This window comes from Mirounga leonina, unplaced genomic scaffold (genome assembly GCF_011800145.1).
Source record: "Mirounga leonina isolate KUSES-001 unplaced genomic scaffold, KU_Mleo_1.0 Mir_92, whole genome shotgun sequence".
NCBI classification, from domain to species: domain Eukaryota; kingdom Metazoa; phylum Chordata; class Mammalia; order Carnivora; family Phocidae; genus Mirounga; species Mirounga leonina.
Genome location: NW_023270852.1, coordinates 3,148,015 through 3,173,170, shown reverse-complemented (window position 1 = coordinate 3,173,170; position 25,156 = coordinate 3,148,015). Strand labels below are relative to the sequence as shown.

At 40.6% G+C, this 25,156-nt stretch overlaps 1 protein-coding gene across 2 annotated transcripts in view; it reads left to right on the top strand.

Annotated features, from left to right (window-relative positions):
* Positions 1–666: 666 nt before the first annotated feature.
* Positions 667–25,156, top strand: part of PDE3B (phosphodiesterase 3B) — a 166,633-nt gene continuing 142,143 nt past the window's right edge. For both annotated transcript variants that reach the window (XM_034995396.1, XM_034995395.1), the window contains exon 1: positions 667–1,922. In XM_034995396.1, the coding sequence (XP_034851287.1) occupies positions 993–1,922 (930 nt within the window). In that variant the 5' untranslated portion in view covers positions 667–992. The remainder of the gene's footprint in view (positions 1,923–25,156) is intronic.

The following is a 25,156-nucleotide window of genomic DNA, read 5'->3' as shown; positions in this document are numbered from 1 at the left end:
TGGAGGCTGGGACCTTAGTTCCTTGCCTGTGAAGACAGTTCTTGAGGAAGACAAGCTCAGGAATATCTACTCGGATGCTCCGGGGGAGCCCTCCACGTGCACGCACCTTCCTACGAGCCAATCTCCCGGGCCTGCTGCGTGGCCCAAGATTCCACGTTGCTGTTGAGCGCAGACCCAGGCACGGTGGTTACGGAATCCTTTGCCATGCCCATGGCGGTGGCTGGTCCTTAGCGGGTCACAGTTCGGACGGTCCAAGGGCCCACCCTGAACCGGGGTGAGTTAGAGGCGGGTCCAGCTTCCCCGCTCAACTCGGTTTCCCAACTAGGCACTCCCCTTGGGGGCCGCAAACACCCTCTCTCTCCCAAACCCCAGGGGTGACCCGTTGGAGCCTGGCTGCGTGTTTGTGCCTCACCCCCAAAGGGAACCTGCGCGCCTGGGGTCCCAGGTTGGCGGGCTTGTCCCCTTCCATCCGGAGAGGACCTCGCCCTCCCCTGCCGGCCCCGGCCGCGCTCTCCCCGGTCCTGGCACGCTCCGTCGGCGGGGTCCCTTGCTCGCGTCCGCGGCGGCGGCGGCGGCGGCGGGACGGGACGCGGGCGCGCGCGAGCGGCGGGCGGGGCGCGCGCCCGCCCGGGGCAGGCACGGGGGAGGAGCGCCCGCCCGCCCGCCGCCGCTCGCGCGCCCAACGGACCAGGCTGGGGCCGGGAGCTAACTGCTGCAGCCCGCGGGAGCTGGGCGGCGACGCCGAGTCTGCAGTCCCGAGAAGTGCCCGAGGACACGGAGGGGCGGCCGCGCGGTCCCGAGAACAGTCCCTTCCGCCGCGCTCCTCCGTCAGCATGTCCCGGACCCCGCCACTCCTCCGCCCGCGCGGCGGGGACCCCGGGCCGCGGCGGCGGGCGCAACCCTGACGCGCAGCCGAGCCGGGGGGCGCCCCGAGCGCGGGGGCGGCAGCCGCGGGCCGGGCCGTGAGGAGGGACGAGCGAGACGCCAAAGCCATGCGGTGCCCGCAGCCGCCGGACGGGGCCGCCTCGCCCCCCGAGAGTCTGAGGAACGGCTACGTGAAGAGCTGCGTGAGCCCCCTGCGGCAGGACCCTCCGCGCGGCTTCTTCTTCCACCTCTGCCGCTTCTGCAACGTGGAGCTGCTGCTGCCGCCACCGGCCTCCCCCTCCGCCCGGGCGCGCCTCTCGCTGGGCGCCCTGGCCGCCTTTGTCCTCGCCCTGCTGCTCGGCTCGGGGCCCGGGAGCTGGGCTGCCGGGGCCGCCCGGCTGCGGACCCTGCTGAGCGTGTGCTCTCACAGCCTCAGCCCCCTGTTCAGCATCGCCTGTGCCTTTTTCTTCCTCACCTGCTTCTTGACCCGGAGCAAGCGGGGCCCCGGGCCGGGCCGGAGCGGCGGCGGCTCCTGGTGGCTGCTGGCGCTGCCCGCCTGCTGTTACCTGGGGGACTTCTTGGGGTGGCAGGCGTGGGCGTGGGCTTGGGGGTCCGGAGACGCGGGGGCCTCCGCCGCGGCCCCGCACACGCCCCCGGCGGTGGCGGGCAGGTTGTTCTTGGTGCTGAGCTGCGTGGGCTTGCTGACGCTCGCGCACCCGGCGAGGCTCCGGCACCGCATCCTGGTGCTGCTCTTCTCCAGCTTGGTCTGGTGGGTCTCCTTCACCGGCCTCGGGTCTCTGCCCGCTGCCCTCAGGCCGCTGCTCTCCTGCCTGGTCGGGGACGCCGGCTGCCTGCTAGCCCTGGGCTTGGATCACTTCTTTCAGATCAGGGAAGCCCCTCACCATCCTCGCTTGGCCAGTGCCTCCGAGGACAAAGTGCCTGTGATCAGACCCCGCAGGAGGTCCAGCTGCGTGTCGTTCGGAGAAACTTCGGCCGGTTACTCCGGCAGTTGCAAGATGTTCAGGAGACCTTCGTTGCCTTGCATTTCCCGAGAACAGGTATGTTACCAGAGAGCACGGCTTGGTAAGGAAGTGAGCGCGGTTTTATCGCTTCAGTTCCCAACCTGAATTAGCGTACTTGAAAGCATGTTCACTTCCAGGGTGGGGGGGGGAAAAAAGTTTTGTTCTGGAAAGAATTCCTAAATTACAGGAGGCTTTTTAAACACGCAGAGGTACCTTTTATCTTGGAATGGAAATGAAAGAGGAGACTGATCATATTGCACTTTTTAAAGACTTTGCTCATGCGATAGATGAGTTCTCAGCAATGAAGTGAATTATTTGCGGTTTAATAGATCGACGACTGCCACTTTAGTATACACCTTTTTGATGCAGTTGTTGCCGTTATAATGGTGGTGTCTCCCCAGTGATAACATACAGGCATTAGGTTGAATACGTGTGTGTATATATATATAAATTTTAATCAGTGCCCTTTCATTCTTGATAATCGAGAGGAAGAATTTGATATCATATAATGAACAGCGAAGAGCTTCGGAACTGAGGCTTCGTGTAGATGAAAAGATCGTTGGAAATAATTAAGGGTTCTTCCCCCTCCCCCATTTCAGTAATATAGGCCTTTATAATCTTTTACAGACTAACTCATGGTCGTGTGTATTTGTTGCATAATTAGGAGAATGTTGTAACAATTTAACCTTTAAACTTAGTAATGTTTGGAAAGATGCCAAAAGCATTTCCATTTTTTTTTTCCCCCGTAGGTTTACATGTTTTTGTTTTTTAAAGGAATTGAAATCATCCTCAGGGAAGAGTTTCTCTTTATGTGGTTTAGAGAAATCTTGTTCTACATCACCAAGAAATCAGCGAATATAGTTGTTATTCATTGAGCATGTGCTAGGTGCGAAATATTACATATATTGTCCCAAATGCTCACAAAAACCCTGTGTGGTAGATGACAATCCCAATTTAGAGCTGAGTAAATTGAGGCTTAAAGAGGCTACCCAACTTCACACATCCAATAAGTGGCAGTGCAGGGATTTGAACCTAGACCTTTCAAGTTTTCAATGCTGTTTTCTAAGCAACTAAAAGGATGTGTGTAGAGGTTTTAAGTAGGAGAGTAGGAGTCTATCCCATTGGTTTTCAGACTTTTTGATTGGTGATGTGTTTTACACTGTAATGCAGTGTATTTGACACAAACGTTTCTTGTTCTTGCGACATCTGATGCTCTCTTAATAATCTTCAAGCTACTTCACTGATTTTATGTTTAACACTGATCTGCACTGTTTCAGTGAGACCACACTTTACTTCTTGAAAAGTGCTCTCAGAGGCCGCTTTTGTGGTCTGTAGTTATTTGGCCACATGCTAGAAAGAATTGTTCAAAAAATGTTATGCCTTTTGCTTTCTTAGTTTACAGCCAGTGATACTAGACAATGCTTAGAAAAATGTGTCAGGAGAAAAACTGTTGGGAGAAGATTTACGGCAGAACAGTGAGCGTAATACCGCCCATTTCATAGCCTGAATGGCATTTGGTTTGACTATATGTGAATAGATTGTATTTTTTTAACACCGGAAAAGTGTTTTAGCAATCTCATCACATTTGTAGACAAATTTCCTGTACTTAACAGTATTACACTTTAATGTATTTTAATTGTAATCTGTTGGCGTAGTCCATTGTGGCTGTTGTCTTGTAAATCGAAAATTCCCGGTCGTCTTAATCCTAGTCTGATGCCCTTTCCAAAGCAGCAACCCTTTTCAGCCTTCAGCTAGGTACACTGTTGTTGTTATTGCTAGGTTGCTTCATTTATTACTTGTATTAGAGGAAAATACAATTTCACTTTTAAAAAGGGCAGTACTTTTATGGAAGTAAAAGATAAGAGATTTTCTAATTTTAGTGCTGAACTTTGTATATGAAAATTGTGAAGCCACCTTTTTGTTTCAGAAAGTGAAGGAAGACAAAAAAGATTTTGGGTAGAACTTGATACAGGGGGAAATGTCCTGAATTCATCGGCAGAGGGTCAAGGGTAAAAATCTTGGCTCTGCTGTGTAATCCTGGAAGAGTCAGTGAGTGAATTTTTCTGAGTCTCAGGATCCTGTCAAGTTAGGGGATCCCAGTACATTAATTCTATAATAACTTCCAATTTTAGAATCCATTTCTTTTAGTAAGTTATAAATAAAAATGTAATTAAAACATCACAAATTAGTAGTTCTTGAACTTTAACTTAAATGTTGAGTGTTAATACTGCTATCTTTTTTTAATTGGAAAAGATGAGCAAATACTCTGTTTTTTGAATAGAGAACTTCTAAAAAGTGTATGTAGATTCATTTTTGGATTGATAACAAAATAATTATACTTTCATTTCCTTAAGTACTTAAATGTTTTTATGAACCTCTTTGAAAAACAATTGAAAACTCATTAATAATAAACATTTTTAATTGTGTCAGAGCAGATTTAAAATAATTTTTAAGTTTTGAGATGTTAGGTATGATGTTGAAAAATCAGGGCATATGTTTGTAAGATACTTTATTTTCATAATTAGATTGGTAGCATCTGGTGTATATGCTGTGTGTGTCAGTTCTTAGCGAAGGGTTTTTGTTGTTATTCACAAAGCATTTAGAGATTTAAAGTTTAAATCTAGTTAGTGCTGGTGGGTTAATGGAAAGAAGCGCTAAGTCTGTAGTACATTTGCCAGCAGTCAGCTGAAATTAATAGGAAGCTAAAAGAAAAAAAAATCAGTTGTCTACATAGAAGCCAGAATTTAACAAACTAAATATCTATGCCATTTTACTTGTGTAGTCTACAGTGTAGTTTTCAGCTTTTCAGCCAGGTTCTTTGTTGTGTGATAGACTAGGTAAGTACGAGGCTTTGAAAGATGTAAGTTAGTGTGTGAGAAATTTTTCTATACCTAAAATGCTAGGTGCTTTCTAAATGGTTGGGTAAATATTTAAAGATTCTGTGGCCTTAAAGCCCATAAATATTACTTAAAGTGTTAATTTTATTTGAAAAAGATACACACATGTAGTATGAAGGCTTTTAAAAAATTTTTTAAAGTTTAAGTGACTATTTACCCCTTTAAGGAATTTGCAAGGCAAAACCCACTATGAATTTCTTTAATAATACTTTAGTGTTTGTGATATTTATTTTATGGTTTTAATGAGTGTTTTATTCTAATTTCATGTTAATGTTTTTGTAGAAAAATATCAACCTACATAATTATTTTATGCTCTATTTTGTAAATATTGTATATGTACTCTGTCATCTGCGTTATCTTTCAAAAACACAGATTTAATCAAATCACTCTTAAAAATCTCTTAGGTTTTTCATTGTTCACAGGATAAAGTTCATGCTCTTGACTCTGGCTTGGGAAGTCCTCTACAGCCTGCTTTTAGCCTTTTGCTTGTTTTGTTTTTTAAAAAGCCATCTGGGATTTACGGAACACCACATGGATTCACATCCATTCTTGGTTCTGGCTGTTTGAGGACTGCTTATTGTTATTGACTTGTAGACTTCTTTTCTCTTGTTTTTACCATTCACACTGGTTGAAATCTCCTTTAAGAAAATCTTATTTAAGATTAAGAATCTTTATTTTATTTTTTTTAAAGATTTTATTTATTTGACAGAGAAAGACACAGCAAAAGAGGGAACACAAGCAGGGGGAGTGGGAGAGGGAGAAGCAGACCTCCCGTGGAGCAGGGAGCCCGACGCAGGGCTCCATCCCAGGACCCTGGGATCATGACCTGAGCCACCCAGGCGTCCCAAGATTAAGAATCTAGAAAGTACAGTGATACATCAGTGTGTAAGCTGAGGACAAAGTTCCATTATGGCAAAGTTGGCCATATTTAAAAGTAAAAGGTGAAAAAAAAAGGTAACAAATCACGTGAAGCAGTGATGATATGAGATAGAGTATTTTCATTATATCATATGAAATAATAACATCTTCATAGTTTGTGTTTTCCCATACTGAGTGAAAGGTAAGTAGGGTCAGCCATGAGTAAAACTGTATAGTTTGTTTTCATTGTCCTCCTCAGAGGGAGGCCCATTTTAGTCTCTTTCCTTTTTCCCATTCAGTTACCATGTCAGCCCATTTCCCTAGCACATTTTCCCACTTTCCTATACCCCATCCAAAGCAAGAACAAACTATACTTGCTGAAAATTTCCAGTTTATTTCAACATAAATATATTTATATAGCTATAGAGAGATTTAAAATTTATCTAATTGAAATGTCATTTTATAGAAAGGAAAGTAATTCAACTCCAGAGAGATAGTATCGTGTCTAGGTTATGCTGTGAAATATTGGGATACAGGGATTAGAGCCCAGGTCTTGGCTTCTAGTCCCTCTGTATTTTCTATAAAGAGCATATGCCCCTGCAGTCGTAGTTTTCCAAGGCTGTCTTTAATTTTGCCAGTTATCTCCAATTACGTGATAAATGATATCCTTGGGAAAAAAAAAAAGGTGGTAGGGTGGAGAGTGGTGGGAGAGAGAAAGATAGGAGAGACTCTTGATCATCTGGCTCATAATGACCTTGAAGACACACTTGGTACCTCATGTGGTTGTTTCAGGTGACTTGTCAGGATGCAGCTGGTCTCAAACTCCAGTGCCTTCAGAGGCCAGCTACATAACACATTTATGTTACATGTTGAGGAAGGAGGAGAGGGTAAGAAGAATGGAAGTGAACTGATCATTGCCTACTTTGCCTAAGGGCATTCAATCTGAACAAAACAAACTGAACAACTGTGTTAGCCAAGCAAAACTTGAGGAGAGCTGAGTTCTGAGTCATTTCTGACAGTTTATGACATTGTTCACCTTATCATATAGAAGTTAATCCACGTTTATTTAAGTGATTATTAGAAGCTTTTTCCTAGATCTTGGGGCAGAGGAATGTATTTCCTGCTGTCTTTTACTTTTACAACCTAGAACTTTCCCTTCACTATTGCTACCTAGCGGGGATCTTAAAAGATAAAGATCTTCTTTATCCCTCTTCTATCAGTTAGAGTACGTTGTTTGACTACTTCCTTAGATTTCATACAACTTGCATTCATTGTATTTTACAGTTATTTAATGTTTAAATTTGTAAATGAGAAATGCCATGCAGGAAAGACTATACATATGTATATTTTTATACAGTTTAAAGAAGAAAGTAAAACTAAAGTCATGTACTCAGCACTCATTTTCTTTGAAGTTCCCTGTGTAACCTATTTTGCTTCTTCTCCCTGTGCCAGAGGCAGTACATCTATCCTGATTTATTTTTTTTGCTATTCATTCCCTTGCTTATCTTCATAATTATAATCCTCATGAATGTTTCCTAAGTAAATAATGTGTTGTTAGTGTTGCCTGTGTCTGAACTTTAAGTAAATAGAATCATGCTGTATGAATTCTTCCATAACCTTTTTTTCTGATGTTTTCTAAGATTCATCCATGTTGATTTGGATAGTTGTAGTTAATTTTCAGTGCTCTATAGAATTTCATTGTATGGCCATAGTAAAATTTATTTATCCATTCCACTGTTCATGGACCCTTGGGTGGTTTTCAATTTTTTTGCTATTATGTACAATGCTGCTATGAAAATTCTTGTAAAGGTCTCCTGGTGCATGTGTGCATCTAGAAGTAGAATTGCTGAGTTGCAAGGTACGTTTGTATTCAACTTTACTAGGCAGAATAATGGTACCACAAAGATGTCCCTGTTCTAATCCCTGGAATTTATGAATTTGTTGCTTTACATGGCAAAGGGGACTTTGCAGATGAGATTAAGTTAAGGGCCTTGAGATGGGGAGATAACCAGGATTATCTGAGTGGATCCAGTATAATTGCAAGGGCCCTTCAAAAGCAGAAGAGGGAGACAGAAGAGATCACAGCAAGAGATGTAACAGTGGCATTACGGTTAGAATAATACAGTGTGAGAAAGACTCAATCCACCTTTGGCTTTGAGGTGGGAGAAAAAGGCCTGGAGCCAAAGAAAGCAGGCACTGTCTTGAAGCTGGAAAAGACAAGGAAAGGGATTTTTCCCTGGAGCTCCCAGAAAGTAATGAAGCCTTGCCGATACATTGATTTTAGCTCAGTCAGACCAGCCTGACCCATAGAACTCTAAGATAATAAATTTATGTTGTTTTATACCACTGAGTTTTTGGTTATTTATTAAAGGAATGTATTCATTTGCATTAACTGCTATAACAGTTTGCATGGGTTGCTATAACAAAGTACCACAAACTGGGTGGCTTAAATCACCGAGATCCATTGTGTCTGTTCTGGAGCCTAGAAGTCCAAGATCAGGGTGTGTCCGGGCAGGGTTGGTTCCTTCGCAAGAGCTTTGAGGGTGAAGCTGTTCTGTGCCTGTCTCCCAGCTTCTGGTAGTTTGCTGGCGATCTTAGGCATTTTTTGGATTATAGATGCATCACCCCTATCTTTGCCTTCACTTTCCCATGGCACTTTCTCTGTGTCTCTTCACCTAGTTTTTCCCTCTGTGCCTGTTCCCTTTGTGTCCCAATTTCCCCTTTTTGTAAGGGCCCAGTCATATAGGATTAAGGCCCATGCTAATGACCTCATTTTAATTTAATTGCTTCTGTGAAGACCTTATTTCCAAATAAAGTCACCTTCTGAGATACTGAAGGTTAGGATTTTAACATCTTTTTTTGGGGAGCACAATTCAACCCGTACAAGTGGCAGTAAGTAGAAAACTAAGACACTCTGGCAAGCTGAATTGTTTTTCACAATGGTTATACCATTTATACTTTTGCTAGCAGTGAATCAGCATGCCATCAAACTGATAATTCCTATTTACCGACTCTAATGGGTGTGAAATGGTGTTTCTTTGTGATTTTGATTTGTAGTTAACTAATTACACATAAGGCTGAGTATTTTTTATGTTTATGGACTACATTTCTTATTCAGGGATTACCTGTTTATATCGTTTGCTCTTTTAAAAATTGGGTGGTTCAGGGGCACCTCAGAGGCACCTGGGATCGAGCCCCGCCTCCCCCCCCCCCCCCCCCCGCATCCAGGCTCCCTGCCCAGCGGGAAGCCTGCTTCTCCCTCTCCCACTCCCCCTGCTTGTGTTCCCTCTCTCGCTGTGTCTCTGTCTGTCAAATAAATAAATAAAATCTTAAAAAAAAAAAAATTGGGTGGTTCATTTTTTCCTCATTAAATCATGAGTTCTTTATATATTCTGGACATTAATCCTTTATTGATTATTTGAATTGGCCATATTTTCTTTCCGTTTTTATGGTGTCTTTTGATAACTGAAGTTCTTAATTTTAATGCCGTCAGATTTGCCAGTCTTTTCCTCTAATGGTAAGACTCTGTATCTTGTTCATAAAACCCTTCCCTATTGGAATTCATAAAATAGACTTCTATATTGTCTTTTTAAAGTTTTAAAGTTTTTCCTTTCAAAATGTTTTTACCCACCTAGAATTAATTTATATGTGTGATGTGATATAGAGATCCAGTCTCATTTTTTATCCAGTGAATATTCATTTATGTCAACACAATTTATTGAAAAATTATTCTCCATTTATCAGCAGTGCTACCACTGCATATATCAAGATTCAGTGTATATATGAATCTGTATCTGGGCTCTCTATTAGGTTTCTTTCTTTTTATTTTTAATATTTTTTAAAGATTTATTTATTTATTTGACAGAGAGAGCAAGCACAAACAGGGGGAGGGGCAGACAGACGGAGAGGGAGAAGCAGACTCCCCGCTGAGCAGGGAGCCCCATGTGGCACTCGATCCCAGAACCCTGGGATCATAACCTGAGCCCAAGGCAGAAGCTTAACTGACTGAGCTGCCCAGGCACCCCTCTAGGTTTCATTGGTTAGTTTATGCACCCTGTGTTGATACCACACTGTCTTAATTATAATAGTTTTATAATAAGACAATATATGGTAAATCCACTTGAATAGTTACTCTTATTCAAGAGTATGTTGGGGTTTTTTTTTGGACTTTGCTTTTCAATATAAATTTTAGAATAAGTTTGTCAAGTTTCACAAAAAATCCTGTTGGGATTTTGATCAGCACTGAATTAAATCTTTTGTTGAACAGTTTAGAGATGAATTTGTTTTTGATTGAAATTTTTAAGTTATATTTTTCTAGGAATTTATTTAATGTAACTTTTCAGGTTTTCTTGGTTCATAATATCTTTTTATTATCTGTTTAGACTGTTCAGCATTTGAATTTATATCTTTTTCATTTCTAATATCATTTGTCTCTTTTTTCTTTGTTTCTTAATCAGCCTTGCTAGAAGTTTATTTGCTTTTTAATTTTTTTAAAAAATCAGCTCTTTGGATTGGTACTTATTTTCTACTTTATTTATATCAGCTCTTTTATTATTATTTTCTTTCTTTGAGTTTTTTTTTTAAGATTTATTTATTTTAGAGAAAGAGAGTACGCGTGTCTCATGTTCATACACAGGAGTGGCAGGGAGGGGCAGAGGGAGAGGAAGAGAGAAAATCTCAAGCAGACTCCCCACTGAACGAGGAGCTTGGAGCAGGGCTTGGTCCCATGACCCTGAGATCGTGACCTGAGCCAAAATCAAGAGTCGTAAGCTTAACTGACTTAGCCACCCAGGTGCCCCTTCTTGTTCTTTTTCTAACTTTGTTTTTTTGTTTTTTTTTAAAGATTTTATTTATTTATTTGACAGAGAGCACAAGCAGGGGGAGCGGCAGGCAGAGGGAGAAGCAGGCTTCCTGCTGAGCAGGGAGCCCGATGAGGGGCTCGATCCCAGGACCCTGGGATCATGACCTGAGCCAAAGGCAGCCACTCAACCAACTGAGCCACCCAGGCGCCCCTCTTTTTCTAACTTTGTAACTGGGATGCCAATGTCATCAATTTTTAGCTTTTTTAGTGTATGCATTGAAGATTATACATTTTTCTGTAACTACTGCTTTAGTTGAATCTCGCAAGTTTTGATGTGTAGTATTGTTATGGTTCAGCCCTAAGCATTTTCTGATTTTCATTTTGATTTCCCTTTGACTAACAAGTTGTTTAGAAATAATAAAAATTTCTAATCATGTAGGCTTTCTCGTTATTTTATTGTTGTTTTCTGATTTAATTGCCTTGTGAGCAAAGAATGTGGCCTAACAGTTTTCAGAACATATCTTCTGTGTGCTTGAAAATAGTATATCTTTTTCAATTTTTAGGTACAATGCTTGTGAGCTGTCTGGTAGGTAAAAGTTGTAAAATGGGGCGCCTGGGTGGCTCAGTTGGTTAAGCGACTGCCTTCGGCTCAGGTCATGATCCTGGAGTCCCGGGATCGAGTCCCGCATCAGGCTCCCTGCTCGGCAGGGAGTCTGCTTTTCCCTCTGACCCTCCCTCCCTCATGCTCTCTCTATCTCATTCTCTCTCTCAAATAAATAAATAAAATCTTAAAAAAAAAAAAAAAGTTGTAAAATGTTCTTGTCACATTTGTGCCCTTACTGCCTTTATCTTCGTGACCCATCTGGAGAGAATGTTAAAAATCTCACTTTATTGGTGGATTTGTCAGTTTCCCCATCATAGTTTGCAGTTTGCTTCTTATGTTCATGAGTACATAGATGGAGAATAAAACTTTTCAAATTCGATAGAATTACTTATCAAAGGAACAACAAAAAGGATACATGAGAGAAAGCACATTTCAAATGTCTAAAGAGTTAATGTAGGAAAGTAATGAAAAACTAATTTGATCAGAGTTAGCATATATTTGCAAATTGCCTTTTATATGTTCCAGGCCCTGGAGATACTAAGATGACAAGCCAGGGTCTGTATTGCAAGGAGATCAAACTCTAGTGGAGAGAGAAAGTGTAAATAAGTAATTACAATTCATGTGGTAAGTGAGATAGCAGAGGTATAAACAAGGTACCATGGGAACATTATGGAAGGAACAACTAACCCTTCCTAAGAGGAGAGTCAGAAAGCCTTCAAAAAGTAATTAATAATTGACCTTTAATCTTCAAAGAAAGTTTCATCTTGGTATGAAACAAGTAAAAAATGAATTAAAAAAAATTTCACTTCTGGGACACCTGGGTGGTTCAATCATTTAATCCTCTGCCTTCAGCTCAGGTCATGATCCCAGGATTCTGGGATCAAGTCCCGCATCTGGCTCCTGGCTCAGTGGGGAGCCTGCTTCTCCCTCTGCCTGCTTCTTCTGTCTGCCACTCCCTCTGCCCCCGTGCTTGCTCGCTCTCTGACAAATAAATAAAATATTAAAAAAAAAATTCACTTCTCTGACTTTATTTTTTTTATTTTTATTTTTTTTTACTTCTCTGACTTTAAAAATAATTTTTTAAAGTTTATTCTGGTGTAATTTCTACCTTATTCTAAATACGTATGGAGGTAAATACTTTCTGTCAACTAAGAAACTGAAAAGTCAGAAAACATACTCAGCCAAATCAGGCAGACTGTTCACTTCCAGTCACCAATCAATGCTAATAACTAAAAAAGATAAGTTTAAGTTCTCTACCAGAAATGTCAATATCAGTGCTAAAAATAGGCAGTAAAGCAGTGTATCCCAGGATCAGAAAAGAGGGATTATCAGAAGATATAATTACCAAGTGCTTACTAGGATGCTAGTTTTAACAACCCTGTCAAGTAAGTATTGGGATCCTGTTTTGCAGCTGGACACTAAAGCAGAAAGGTGAATTAACTAGCCCCAAATTGCTATGGTACATATAAAGTACCATAATATGCTAAGTGCCATTTCCAGTATAAACAAACCTCTAAGAACTCTCCCAACTGAAATAACTACAGGTTTAAACATTGTATAGAATACTTTTTGAAAGGAATCACTGAGTAAGAAAATCACAGAACCCAAAAAAGAAGTGAAAGTAGTGGAGGGTAGGAAACATTTCCCTCCTTCTGGGTTCTTTGGCTGGTCTAATAATTAAATTGACATAAAACAGATTAACAGGAGAAAAATTTAATTTTGTATATATTGGAGCCTCATACAAACATGAGACTCAAAGAAGTGACCAAAGCATGAATCTTTTATACCTTTTAGACAGAGAAACAATAATTTTTTTTATTTTTTAAATTTTTTATTGTTATGTTAATCATCATACATTACATCATTAGTTTTTGATGTAGTGTTCCATGATTCATTGTTTGTGCATAACACCAGTGCTCCATGCAGAACGTACCCTCTTTAATACCCATCACCAGGCTAACCCATCCTCCCACCCCCCTCCCCTCTAGAACCCTCAGTTTGTTTTTCAGAGTCCATCGTCTCTTGCGGTTCGTCTCCCCCCTCTGATTTCCCCCCCTTCATTCTTCCCCTACTGCTATCTTTTTCTTTATTTTTTTTTCTTAACGTATATTGCATTATTTGTTTCAGAGGTACAGATCTGTGATTCAGTAGTCTTGCACAATTCACAGCACTCACCATAGCACATACCCTCCCCAATGTCTATCACCCAGCCACCCCATCCCTCCCACCCCCCACCACTCCAGCAACCCTCAGTTTGTTTCCTGAGATTAAGAATTCCTTATATCAGTGAGGTCATACGATACGTGTCTTTCTCTGATTGACTTAGAGAAACAATAAATTTATGAAGAATTGACGACAAAGGGGTTTGGGCTTGGGGCAGTAAGTTGGTAAAGAAGTGACAAGGTTTGGGTGCCTGGGTGGCTCAGTCGTTAAGGGTCTGCCTTCGGTTCAGGTCATGATCCCAGGGTCCTGGGATCGAGTCCCACATTGGGCTCTCTGCTCCGCGGGAAGTCTGCTTCTCCCTCTCCCACTCCCCCTGCTTGTGTTCCTACTCTCGCTCTGTCTCTCTTTGTCAAATAAATAAACAAAATCTTTTTTTTTTTTTTTAAGATTTATTTATTTATTTGAGAGAGCGAGAATGAGAGAGAGTACATGAGAGGGGGGAGGGTCAGAGGGAGAAGCAGGCTCCTCGCTGAGCAGGGAGCCCGATGAGGGACTTGATCCCGGGTCTCCAGGATCATGACCTGAGCCCAAGGCAGTCGCTTTAACCAACTGAGCCACCCAGGCGCCCAAATAAACAAAATCTTAAAAAAAAAAGTGACAAGGTTTGTTTATATAGCCTTCTTGGCTCTAATTTTCCTATCTCTGATGATAAGGATGCGTTCTAACCTCCTAGCACAGGGAGAGGTAACTTTCACACTGGAGATTTATCTACTGCTTTTGGGGGTGGGGGAGACAAAGGAGGGTTAGAGTATCCTTGCATCAGCTGTTTCTCAAGTACCTTTATTTTTATTTATTTATTTATTTTTTAAAATTTTATTTATTTATTTGACAGAGAGAGACACAGCGAGAGAGGGAACACAAGCAGGGGGAGTGGGAGAGGGAGAAGCAGGCTTCCTGCTGAGTAGGGAGCCCGATGTGGGGCTCAATCCCAGGACCCTGGGATCATGACCTGAGCCGAAGGCAGACGCTTAACAACTGAGCCACCCAGCTGCCCCTATTTTTATTTATTTTTAAATTTTTATCTTTTATTGAAGTACAGTTGACATACCATATTAATTTCAGGTAAATAACATTAATGGTTTGACAATTATATACATTATGAATGCTCACTATGATCAGTGTAGTTATCAATCACCATACAAAGTTACTATAGTATTATTAAGTATATTTCCTTTGCTATTCAGGTATCTCTATTTCATAGAAATCGGTATGTCAGCATATTTAGGGATAGCATATTCTGCTCTCCTTCAGTAGGAATTCTGAGAGGGAAGCAGGCACTAAAACCAGTTTTCACTGGATGAGTTTCTGACCATCCTTAGAGACTTCGAACATTTGCTTCTGTTAGATATGGCTAGGCTCAAGAGATAAAATCTAGAGTCTGTCCAAAGCCAGGAATCTAATAAGAAACCTCTGCATAAAAGCTGGGACTTCAAGGTGCTACTCCCCCAGTGAAAGGGTAAATGAGAAATAAATATGGCCATGGATATGGGATGCTTATCTTGACCTTGGCACAAGGGAGTTGAGGAGGGATAAAATGTAGTAATGTATAACAACAAGTGGACCCTCATATAATCTTTTTTTTTAATGTAAGCTCTATGCCCAACATGGGGCTTGAAACTCATGACCCTGAGATCAGTAGTTACATGTTTTACCAACTGAATCATCCAGGTAACCCCCTTACCCCCCCCTCCGTCTTTTTTGTTATTGTTTTAAATTGAAGTATAGTTGACACACGTTGTTACATTAGTTTCAGTGATTGGATAGCTCTGTTATGCAGTGCTCACCAGAAGTGTAGCTATCATTTGTCACTATGTAACACTGTTAATAATACTACTGACCATATTCCTTGTGCTGTACCTTTCATCCCTATGACTTAATTCATTCCATAACTGGAAGCCTGTGTACCTTTCAGTCCCTTTCACCTATTTTGCCTGTCCGATAACCCCCTCTCCTCTGGCAACCAGCAGTTTTCTGTTATTTATGGGTTTGTTTCTTCTTCTTTTTTGTTCATTTGTTCTTTGGATCACACATGTAAGTGCAATTACATGGTATTTGTCTTTTTCTAACTTATTTCACTTAGTATAATACCTTCTAGGTTCAACCATGTTGTCATCCTTTTTTAGGGCTGAGTAATATTCCATTGTATACATGCACCATGTTTTCTTTCTCTCTTCATCTGTCGATGGTTGCTTCCATATCTTGGCTGTTGTAAATAATGCTGCAACAAACATAGGGGTGCGTATATCTTTTTTTAAAAAAATATCTTTTCAAATTAGTGTTTTTTTGTTGTCTTTGGGTAAATACCCAGTAGTGGAATTACTGGGTCTTACGGTATTTCTGTTTTTAATACCTTGAGATGCCTCCATAATGTTTTCCACCGTGGCAGTACCAGTTTATATTACAGTCAGCAGTGTATGAAGGTTCCTTTTCCTCCACATTTTCACCAACACTTGTTATTTCCTGTTTTTTATTTTTATTTTTTTTAAGATTTTATTTATTTGACAGAAAGAGAGAGCACAAACCAGAGGAGCAGTAGGCAGAGGGAGAGAGTGAAGCAGGCTCCCCACTGAGCAGAATGCCCGACATGGGGCTCGATCCCAGGACCCTGGGATCATGACCTGAGCCGAAGGCAGATGCTTAACTGACTGAGCCACCCAGGTGCCCCTCTTGTCTTTTTTAATACTAGCTATTCTGGCATGTGTGAGGTGGTATCTCCTTATGGTTTTGATTTGCATTTCCCTGATGATTAGAAATGCTGAGTGTCTTTTCATGTCTTTTGGCCATCTGTCTATCTTCCTTGGAAAAATGTCTGTTCAAGTCATCAGCTTATTTTTAAATCAGATGATTTGTGTTTTTGTGTTGAGTTTTATAAATTCTTTATATATTTTGGATATTAACCCCTCATCGGATATATCATTTGCAAATATCTTCTCCCATTCTGTAGGTTGCCTTTTAGTTTTGTTGATTGTATCCTTTGCTGTACAAAAGCTTTTTATTTTGGTGTGGGCTCAGTAGTTTATTTTTACTTTTGTTTCCCTTGCTTGAGGGAACATACCTAGAAAGATGTTGCTGAGGCTGGTGTCGTAGAGATTACTGGCTGTATTTTCTTCTAGGAGTTTTATGGTTTCAGGTCTCATATTTAGGTTCTTAATCCATTTCAAGTTTATTTTTGTATATGGTATAAGAAAGTGGTCCAGTTTCATTCTTCTGCATGTAGCAGTCCAGTTTTCTCAGCAACATTTAGTGAAGAGACTATTTTGCCTCCTATGTTGTAGATTAATTGACAGTTTTAAGTGTGGATTTATTTCTGGACTCTCTATTCTGTTCCATTGATCTGTGTGTCTCTTTTTGTGATGGTTCCATATTGTTTTGATTATTATATCGTTGTAGTATATCTTGAAATTTGGGATTGTGATGCCTGAAGCTTTGTTTCTCTTTTTCAAGATTGCTTTGGCTATTTGGGGTCTTATGTGGTTCCATACAAATTTTAGGATTATTTGTAGTTGTTTTGTGAAAAATGCTATTGATATTTTGATAGGGATTGCATTGAATCTGTAGATTGCTTTGGGCAGAACATTTTTTTTTTTTTAAAGATTTTATTTATTTATTTGACACAGAGTGAGAGAGCATAAGCAGGGAGAGTGGCAGGCAGGCAGAGGGAGAAGCAGGCTCTCTGCTGAGCAAGGAGCCCGATGCGGGACTCGATCCCAGGACCCTGGGATCATGACCTGAGCCGAAGGCAGCCGCCCAACCGACTGAGCCATGCAGGCGCCCCTGGGCAGGACATTTTAACAATATAAAGTCTAATAGCCCATGAACACAGTATATCTCTCCATTTGTTTGTTTCATCCTTAATTTCTTCAATGTTTTGTAGTTTTCATAGTGCTGATCTTTCATTTTTTCGATTAAGTTGATTCCTAGGTATTGTATTCTTTTTGGTGCAGCTGTAAATGGAATTGTTTTCTCTTTCTGCTACTTCATTATTGTATGGAAACATTACAGATTTCTGTATATTAAGTTTGTATCCTGCAACTTTATGGAATTCATTTATTCAAATAGTTTTTGGTGGAGTCTTTAGGGTTTTCTATGTTTAGTATCATGTCATCTGCAAATAGTGACAATTTTACTTTTTCCTTATGAATTTGGATGCCATTAATTAATTAATTATCTGATTGCTGTGTCTAGGACTTCCCATACTGCATTGAATAAAAGTGACTAGAGTGGGCATTCTTGTCTTAAAGGGAAAGCTCTGTTTTTCCACTGTTGAGTATAATATTATTGTGGGGTTTTCATATGTGACCTTTTTTATGTATGTATTCCCTCTAAACTGACTTTGTTGAGCATTTTTATCATGAATGGATGTTGGGAATTTTGTCAGATGCTTTCTTTGTATCTGTTGAGATGATCATTTGATTTTTATCCTTCATCTTGTTAATATGGTGTATCACATTGATTGATTTGTGGATGTTGAACCATCTTTGCTTTGCTGGAATAAATCATTGATTTGTGGATATTGAACCGTCTTTGTTTCACCTGAATAAATCCCACTTGATCATGGCAAATGATCCTTTTAATGTATTGTTGAATGCAGTTTGTTATATTTGGTTGAGGTAAATTTTAGTATCTATGTTCATCAGGGATATTGAACTGTCGCTTTTTGTTGTTGTTTTGTTTTGTTTTTATAGTGCCTTGGTTTTGGTGTCAGGGTAATGCTGGCCTTGCAGAAATGAATTTGGAAGCTTCCTTTTTCTTCTATTTTTTTTTTTTTGAGTAGTTTGAGGAGAATAAGTATTAACTCTCTTTTAAATACTTGGTAGAATTCACCTGTGAATCCATCCTGGATTTTTGTTTGTTGAGAGTTTTTTGATTACTGATTCAGTTTCATTACTAGTAATCAGCCTGTTCAGATTTTCTGTTTCTTCCTGATACAGTGTTAGAGGATTGTATGTTCCTTTTATTTTTTATTTTTTAAGATTTTATTTATTTATTTGAGAGAGAGAGAATGAGAGAGAGCACATGAGAGGGGGGAGGGTCAGAGGGAGAAGCAGACTCCCCGCTGAGCAGGGAGCCCGATGCGGGACTCGATCCAGGGACTCCAGGATCATGACCTAAGCCAAAGGCAGTCACTCAACCAACTGAGCCACCCAGGCGCCCTGTTCCTTTTATTTTTTATTAAAATTTTTTTTCATTTCAAGTTTTTATTTAAATTTAGTTAATTAACATATAGGGTAATATTGGTTTCAGGAGTTGTATGTTTTTTTATTTTCTTTCTTTTTTTGTGGTAAAATATGCATAACATAAAATTTACTGTTGTGAGCATTTTTTTTAAGATTTTATTTATTTATTTATTTGACAGAGAGAGAATGAGAGAGAGCACATGAGAGGGGGGAGGGTCAGAGGGAGAAGCAGACTCCCTGCCGAGCAGGGAGACCGATGCGGGACTTGATCCAGGGACGCCAGGATCATGACCTGAGCCGAAGGCAGTCGCTCAACCAACTGAGCCACCCAGGCGCCCCTGTTGTAAGCATTTTTAAGTGTACATTTTAGTGCCATTAAGTACATTCTCATTGTTGTGCAACCATCACTAACATCCATGTCTAAAACTTTTTTACCTTTCTAAACAAACTCTATACCCATTAAATACCCATTCCCCCTGCCCCTGATCAGCCCCTGATAAGTGCCATTCCACTTTCTGTTTCTATGAGTTTTACTACCTCAGGTAACTCATATAAGTAGACTCACACAGTATTTACTTTTTTGTGACTAATTTATTTCACATAGCATAATCATTGTAGGAAGTGCCTTGAATTCATAGATTGCTTTGAATAGTATTGACACATTAACAGTATTACCTTTTACCTTCCATTAACATGGGATGTCTTTCTATTTATTTGTTTTTCTACTTATTTGTGTTTTAATTTCTCTCAGCATTGTTTTATAGTTTTCAGTGTATGAGTCTGTTTCCTCTTTGGTTAAGTTTTTTCCTAAGTATTCTTTTTGATGCTATTGTAAATTGAATTGATTTTATTTATTTATTTGATAGAGGGGGAGAGAAAGAGATTGCACGTACCAGCAGGGGAAGCGGCAGGCAGATGGGAGAGGGGAAGCAGGCTCAATCCCAGGGTTCCGGGATCATGACCTGAGCTGAAGGCAGACAGCTAACCAACTGAGACACCCAGGCGCCCCTGGAATTTTTTCTTGATTTCATTTGTGAATTGTTCATTGTGAGTGTATAGAAATACAGCTGATTTATATGTGTTGATTTTGTATTCTGCAGCTTTCCTGAATTTGCTTATTCTGACAGTGTGTGTGTTTTATCTTTATGATCCTCATTTAGTTAAAACATTTTAAAACTATGACTTCATTAAGTTTTTATTATTTTTTAGACTTAATTTTTTTAGAGGAGTTTAAAGTTTACTATAGGAGTGCCTGGATGTCTCAGTTGGTTAAGTGTCTGCCTTTGGCTTGGGTCATGATCCCTGAGTCCTGGGATTGAGCCCCACATCCAGCCCCAGGTGGGGCTCCCTGCTCAGCAGGGAGTCTGCTTCTCCCTCTCCCTCTGCCCCTCCCCACTGCTCGTGCTCTCTCACTCTCTCACTTGCTCTCTCTCTTTCTCTTTCAAATAAATAAAATCTTTTAAAAAAATAAAGTTCACTGCAAAGTTGAGGGGAAGGTAAAGAAATTTCCCATATGCACTCTGCCCGCATACTGATAGAGTCTGTTCCGTTATCGGCATCTCCCGCAAGATTACATTAGTTACAACTGAGGGCCTACCTAATTATATTTCACTCTCGGTGTTGTGTAATCTGTGGGTTTTGACAAATGTATAAGGACATGAATGTATCATTATGGAAAATAAAAAGTATTTTCACTGCCCTAAAAAAAATCCTCTGTGCTCTCGCATATTTATGCCTTCCACCACTCCCATCCCTGGGAACCGCTAATCTTTTTACTCTCCATACTTTTGCCTTTTCCAGAATTATAATTGGAATTATAAAGTACTCATTTAGTTTCTATATATAAATTAATGCTATATATGTAGACTGAGAAAACGCAAGTGAAAAATGTCAAGTGGTCCCAAGGAAGGAAATTCATATTAGGGCCTCAGATAATTCCCACAGATAAAATTCTAAGGAAATTGAGCAGTGCATCATCAGGGATCCATAAAACCTGCAAGGAAACAAGGCACAATGAGTAAGAATCTACAGGAAAAAAGTATACAGCAAAAAATCACACCCAGTCTTCAGAGGTCAGAACTATCATATACCAGATATAGAAAATGTTAACATGTTTAAAGAAATAAAATATAAAATTGGGAAAATGATTGGGGAACAGAGGATCAAAAGAACAGTCATACAGATTTGAAAATTAGAACTTTTAAAGATAAATAACCACAAATTAAAAACCTGATGCACATATTAATTAGCAGTTGAAGGGCAGAATTTGTGAATCAGAAGGTAGATCCATAGAAACTATCCATCATGTCTTGCAGAGAAAAAAAGAGATGGAAATTAAGAGAAATAGAACAACTTGGAGAATGAGGAGAAAAGGCTTAACATGGATTTAACTGAAGCTCTAAAAGGAGATAAGAAATGGAAAACAGGCAATATTTGAGGAGATAATGGCTGTAAAATAGAGGGTTTTTTTTTTTTTTAAAGATTTTATTTATTTATTTGACAGAGAAAGACACAGCGAGAGAGGGAACATAAGGAGGGGGAGTGGGAGAGGGAGAAGCAGCCTCCCACCGCTCGATCCCAGGACCCTGGGATCATGACCTGAGCCGAAGGCAGATGCTTAACGACTAAGCCACCCAGGTGCCCCTAAAATAGAGTTTTATAGCTCTAATGAAAAATAACAACTGATACCTAGAAAACTGTCTGAATCTTAAGCAAAGTAAATAAAAATCCATGCCAGATGTATCATTGCAAAATTCGGAACACACAAAAAAGAGAAATACTAAAAGAAGTCAGAAAAGAGAAATTTAACTACAAAAAAATGAATGACAGTTATATTGAAAGGTGACTTATTAATAGGAACAGTGGAAGCCAGAAAGCGGTGGAGTGTCATCCTTCACGTGCGAAGGGAAAACAACTGTCAAACTAGAAATCAGTGTCCCGCAAAACTTTCTTTCTGGAAAGAGAACAAATTAAAATCATTTCAGGCCAGCAAAAATTGGGAATTTTTCTCACCAAAAATACGTATCGTTCAGGGAAAAAGAAGAACTGAAATCAAGAAGAAATGCTAATAATAGACAAATAGGTAAAACTAAGCAACGTGATAAAAATTGTTATGAAAACATCACTAATCGGGCAGAATTGGCAACGGGAGGACAAGCTAGGACTAAACCACTAGGGAGGACAAGCTAGGACTAAACCACTAGAAAACAATAGCATTTTCATTAGAAGGAACAATTAGGAAAGTGAGGCTATCACATCAGTGGGAGCAGATACAAGATATGGCTATTTTCATATGAAGAAAGAAGTCAGGGGGCGCCTGGGTGGCTCAGCCAGTTAAGCGTCTGCCTTTGGCTCAGGTCATAATCCCAGGGTCCTGGAATCCAGGCCCATGTGGGCTCCCTGCTCAGCACGGAGCCTGCATCTCCCAATCCCTCCGCCCCTCCCCCCTCACTTGTGCTCTCTTTCTCTCAAATAAATAAAATAAAATTAAGACAAAAAAGAAGTCTGAAGGTATTTTGGCTCTGGCTGTGTGAAAGCTTAGTGGTATCATTAGTATCATTAGCTACCATAGGGGATACGGGGGAAGGAGCTGGCTTGCGAGAAGTGACAAAAAGCTTGGCTTTAGGGCGCCTGGGTGGCTCAGTTGGTTGGGCGACTGCCTTCGGCTCAGGTCATGATCCTGGAGTCCCGGGATCAAGTCCCGCATCGGGCTCCCTGTTCGGCGGGGAGCCTGCTTCTCCCTCTGGCCCTCCCCGCTCTCATGTGCTCTCTGTCTCTCATTCTCTCTGTCTCAGATAAATAAATAAAATCTTTATTAAAAAAAAAAAAAGCTTGGCTTTATCAAGTAACGCTTGTTGTGTTCTCCTGTGTGTGCTTGCCCCCTGAGATGTAAGCTCCCTAAGAACAAGGCTCAAACATTTATTTCTATTTTGTGTTTTCTCATAGTACATCTGTGAGTTCACAGTAGTTATCTATCACTGTATTTACCATTACTGTCATTTTTCATAACAGTTCCACGTTGCCCTTGAGTGAAGGGAAGAACTGTAGGCGGCGATGAGCCCCAGTCTTCGGCCTTCTCATTGTGTCGCACAGTGTCGAAGCCAGACTGCTTTGAGTTTAAAGGGCATCTCTGCCATTTAACAGGATATTGGGCATGTTATTTAACAAACTGTGTAAGCCAGGGGTAATAATAGCATTTATCTCACTGGTGTGAGATGTTGTTAGAGAATTAAATGAGTTAATAACCTGTAAAGTTCCTGGAACAGCGTCTGGCACTTGGCAAGCTCTCAATAGGTTAGTTGGTGGTGGTGATGTTATTAATAGTTACAGTTTTCATCTTCAAATTACTTGGTAACTTATGCCAAATTACTCTAGAATCAATGGTAAGGCTAATGAGTTTAGATCTTTCAAACAGTACCTTTTTTATTATCCCAATAGTTGTCTTGCAACCCGTATTAAGTAAAAAAGCCTTGTATAAGGGATTATATGGGGGGGGGGGGCATTCTTTCAGCAATTGCTAGTAGTAGGACCACCAAGAAAAGGTATAAATGATGATTTAAAAATTGATTAAAAGGGTTTATTGGGATTCCTTATCTTTTGAAGTTTCAGGCTCCAAGGTTAAGAATCTTTGGTGTAGGGGCGCCTGGGTGGCTCAGTCGGTTAGGCGTCTGCCTTCAGCTCAGGTCATGATCCCAGGGTCCTGGGATCGAGCCCCGCATCGGGCTCCCTGCTCAGCGGGAAGTCTGCTTCTCCCTCTCCCACTCCCCCTGCTTGTGTTCCCTCTTTCTCTGTTGAAAAATAAATAAAATCTTAAAAAAAAAAAAGAAAAAGAATCTTTGGTGTACAAGATGAAGAATTGGCCAGTTACGGCAGCCATAACTTACTGTTCCCTAAATTTTTTGTTCCAGTTTGTCACTTTGGAGTTTGAGGTGCACTAGAATTTGAAACAAATGTCCTTACCCATAACTGTTGTTTCATAGTCCGCTACTGAGCACGCTGACAGCTATGCAGCCCCACCCCAGGGATGGTGAGAGGGAGACAAAGATAAGAGAATAGAAGGAAGAGAAATGGTACGTAAAGAAGTGGCTCTGCCAACCCTGTTTCTCACTCCAGTCAGCATTAGGCACTGTGTTTTACTGCTTCTTCAATTTAATGCTTTATTTCAGTTTTTAGATAAAGTTCTATGAAGATCTTCCACTGCATAAATGGTAATGGTTTAAAGCAGACAAAAATAATTATGGATATGAATTTTTCTAAATATATGGGGAAATATTTTTCTTAAGGGGAAAAATGCCTATGTACACATTAGTAAACACCAGTATTTATCATTATATGTCATTTATTGTTTTGTTTCAAAAGTAAGCATGTAGAATTAGCTTCAATATCTGTAAATTCATTTCTTCAGCAGACATTACTAAGGCATCCAACCAGAAGCTCTGAGGGCTATGAAGAAGAATCGTGTAAGGATATAACACCCAGTTTACTTACTGTAAGATAAAAGTGAAAATTTTATTTTAAATTAGAAAAAAAAAAAGACACTGTAATCTTGTAATGTCTGAGGGTGCTCAATAAATAACATCCATATTCCTTGCCCAAATTCTGAACAAATTGAAAAAAGAGTGACAGATAAGAGATCAGAATACCACCTTCATTCCTGATAAAGCTTATATTGGAGGACTTGCCTGATCTGTGCAGGCAGTTTTGTTTTTTTTTGTTTTTTTTTTTTAAAGATTTTATTTATTTATTCATGAGAGCCAGAGAGAGAGAGAGAGAGAGAGAGGCAGAGGGAGAAGCAGGCTCCTAAGGAGCAGGGAGCCCGATGCGGGACTCGATCCCAGGACCCCGGGATCATGACCTGAGCCGAAGGCAGACGCTTAACCATCTGAGCCACCCAGGCGCCCGGCAGTTTTGTTTTTTAATACTGAACCCCAAAGTTATATAAATGAACCTGGTCACAGGCAGGATAGGGCCAGGAACCTCCTCCCTATTTGTGGAGGAGCCCTGGAGAACTACTTCCAGGTAGCAGGTGAGCTACCAAGGGCAAAAAAAAGCAAAGGGTACCATTATGCTTATGTAATTCTTTAGTCTAAATTTGCCAGTCATGTAGGTCACCATTCCCCTTCTAGGAAAAAAATAGTGAGGGGTTAGAGGCCAGAGTTTTTAGGGAAAATTCCCCCTCATAGAAACCACAGGATTGAGGAAAAGGCATTGCCTTTCAGCATGACAATAGAAAAAGTCATTTGTAATCTCAACACCTTTCGCATAACAAATATTTTAAATTTTGCTTGTCCTTGTTTTTGCAACTAGTTTTTAAACAGTGGCATGGAGTCATTTTAAAACAGGCTCAATTCTTTCTTTTCTTTTCTCTTCTTTTCTTTTCTCTTCTTTTCTTTCTTTCTTCTCTTGACAAAACCGAGTCACTTCCTTCTCGGTGTGCATCTATTATTGTTTTTTTTTAAAGATTTTTATTTATTTATTTGACAGAGAGAGACACAGCGAGAGAGGGAACACAAGCAGGGGGAGTGGGAGAGGGAGAAGTAGGCTCCCTGCAGAGCAGGGAGCCCGATGCGGGACTCGATCCCAGGACCCTGGGATCATGACCTGAGCTGAAGGCAGTCGCTTAACCAACTGAGCCACCCAGGCGCCCTATTATTGTTCTTAACACTCAATTTTATTTGTGTTGACAGGCCTTTCTTAACCTTTGTGTTCTT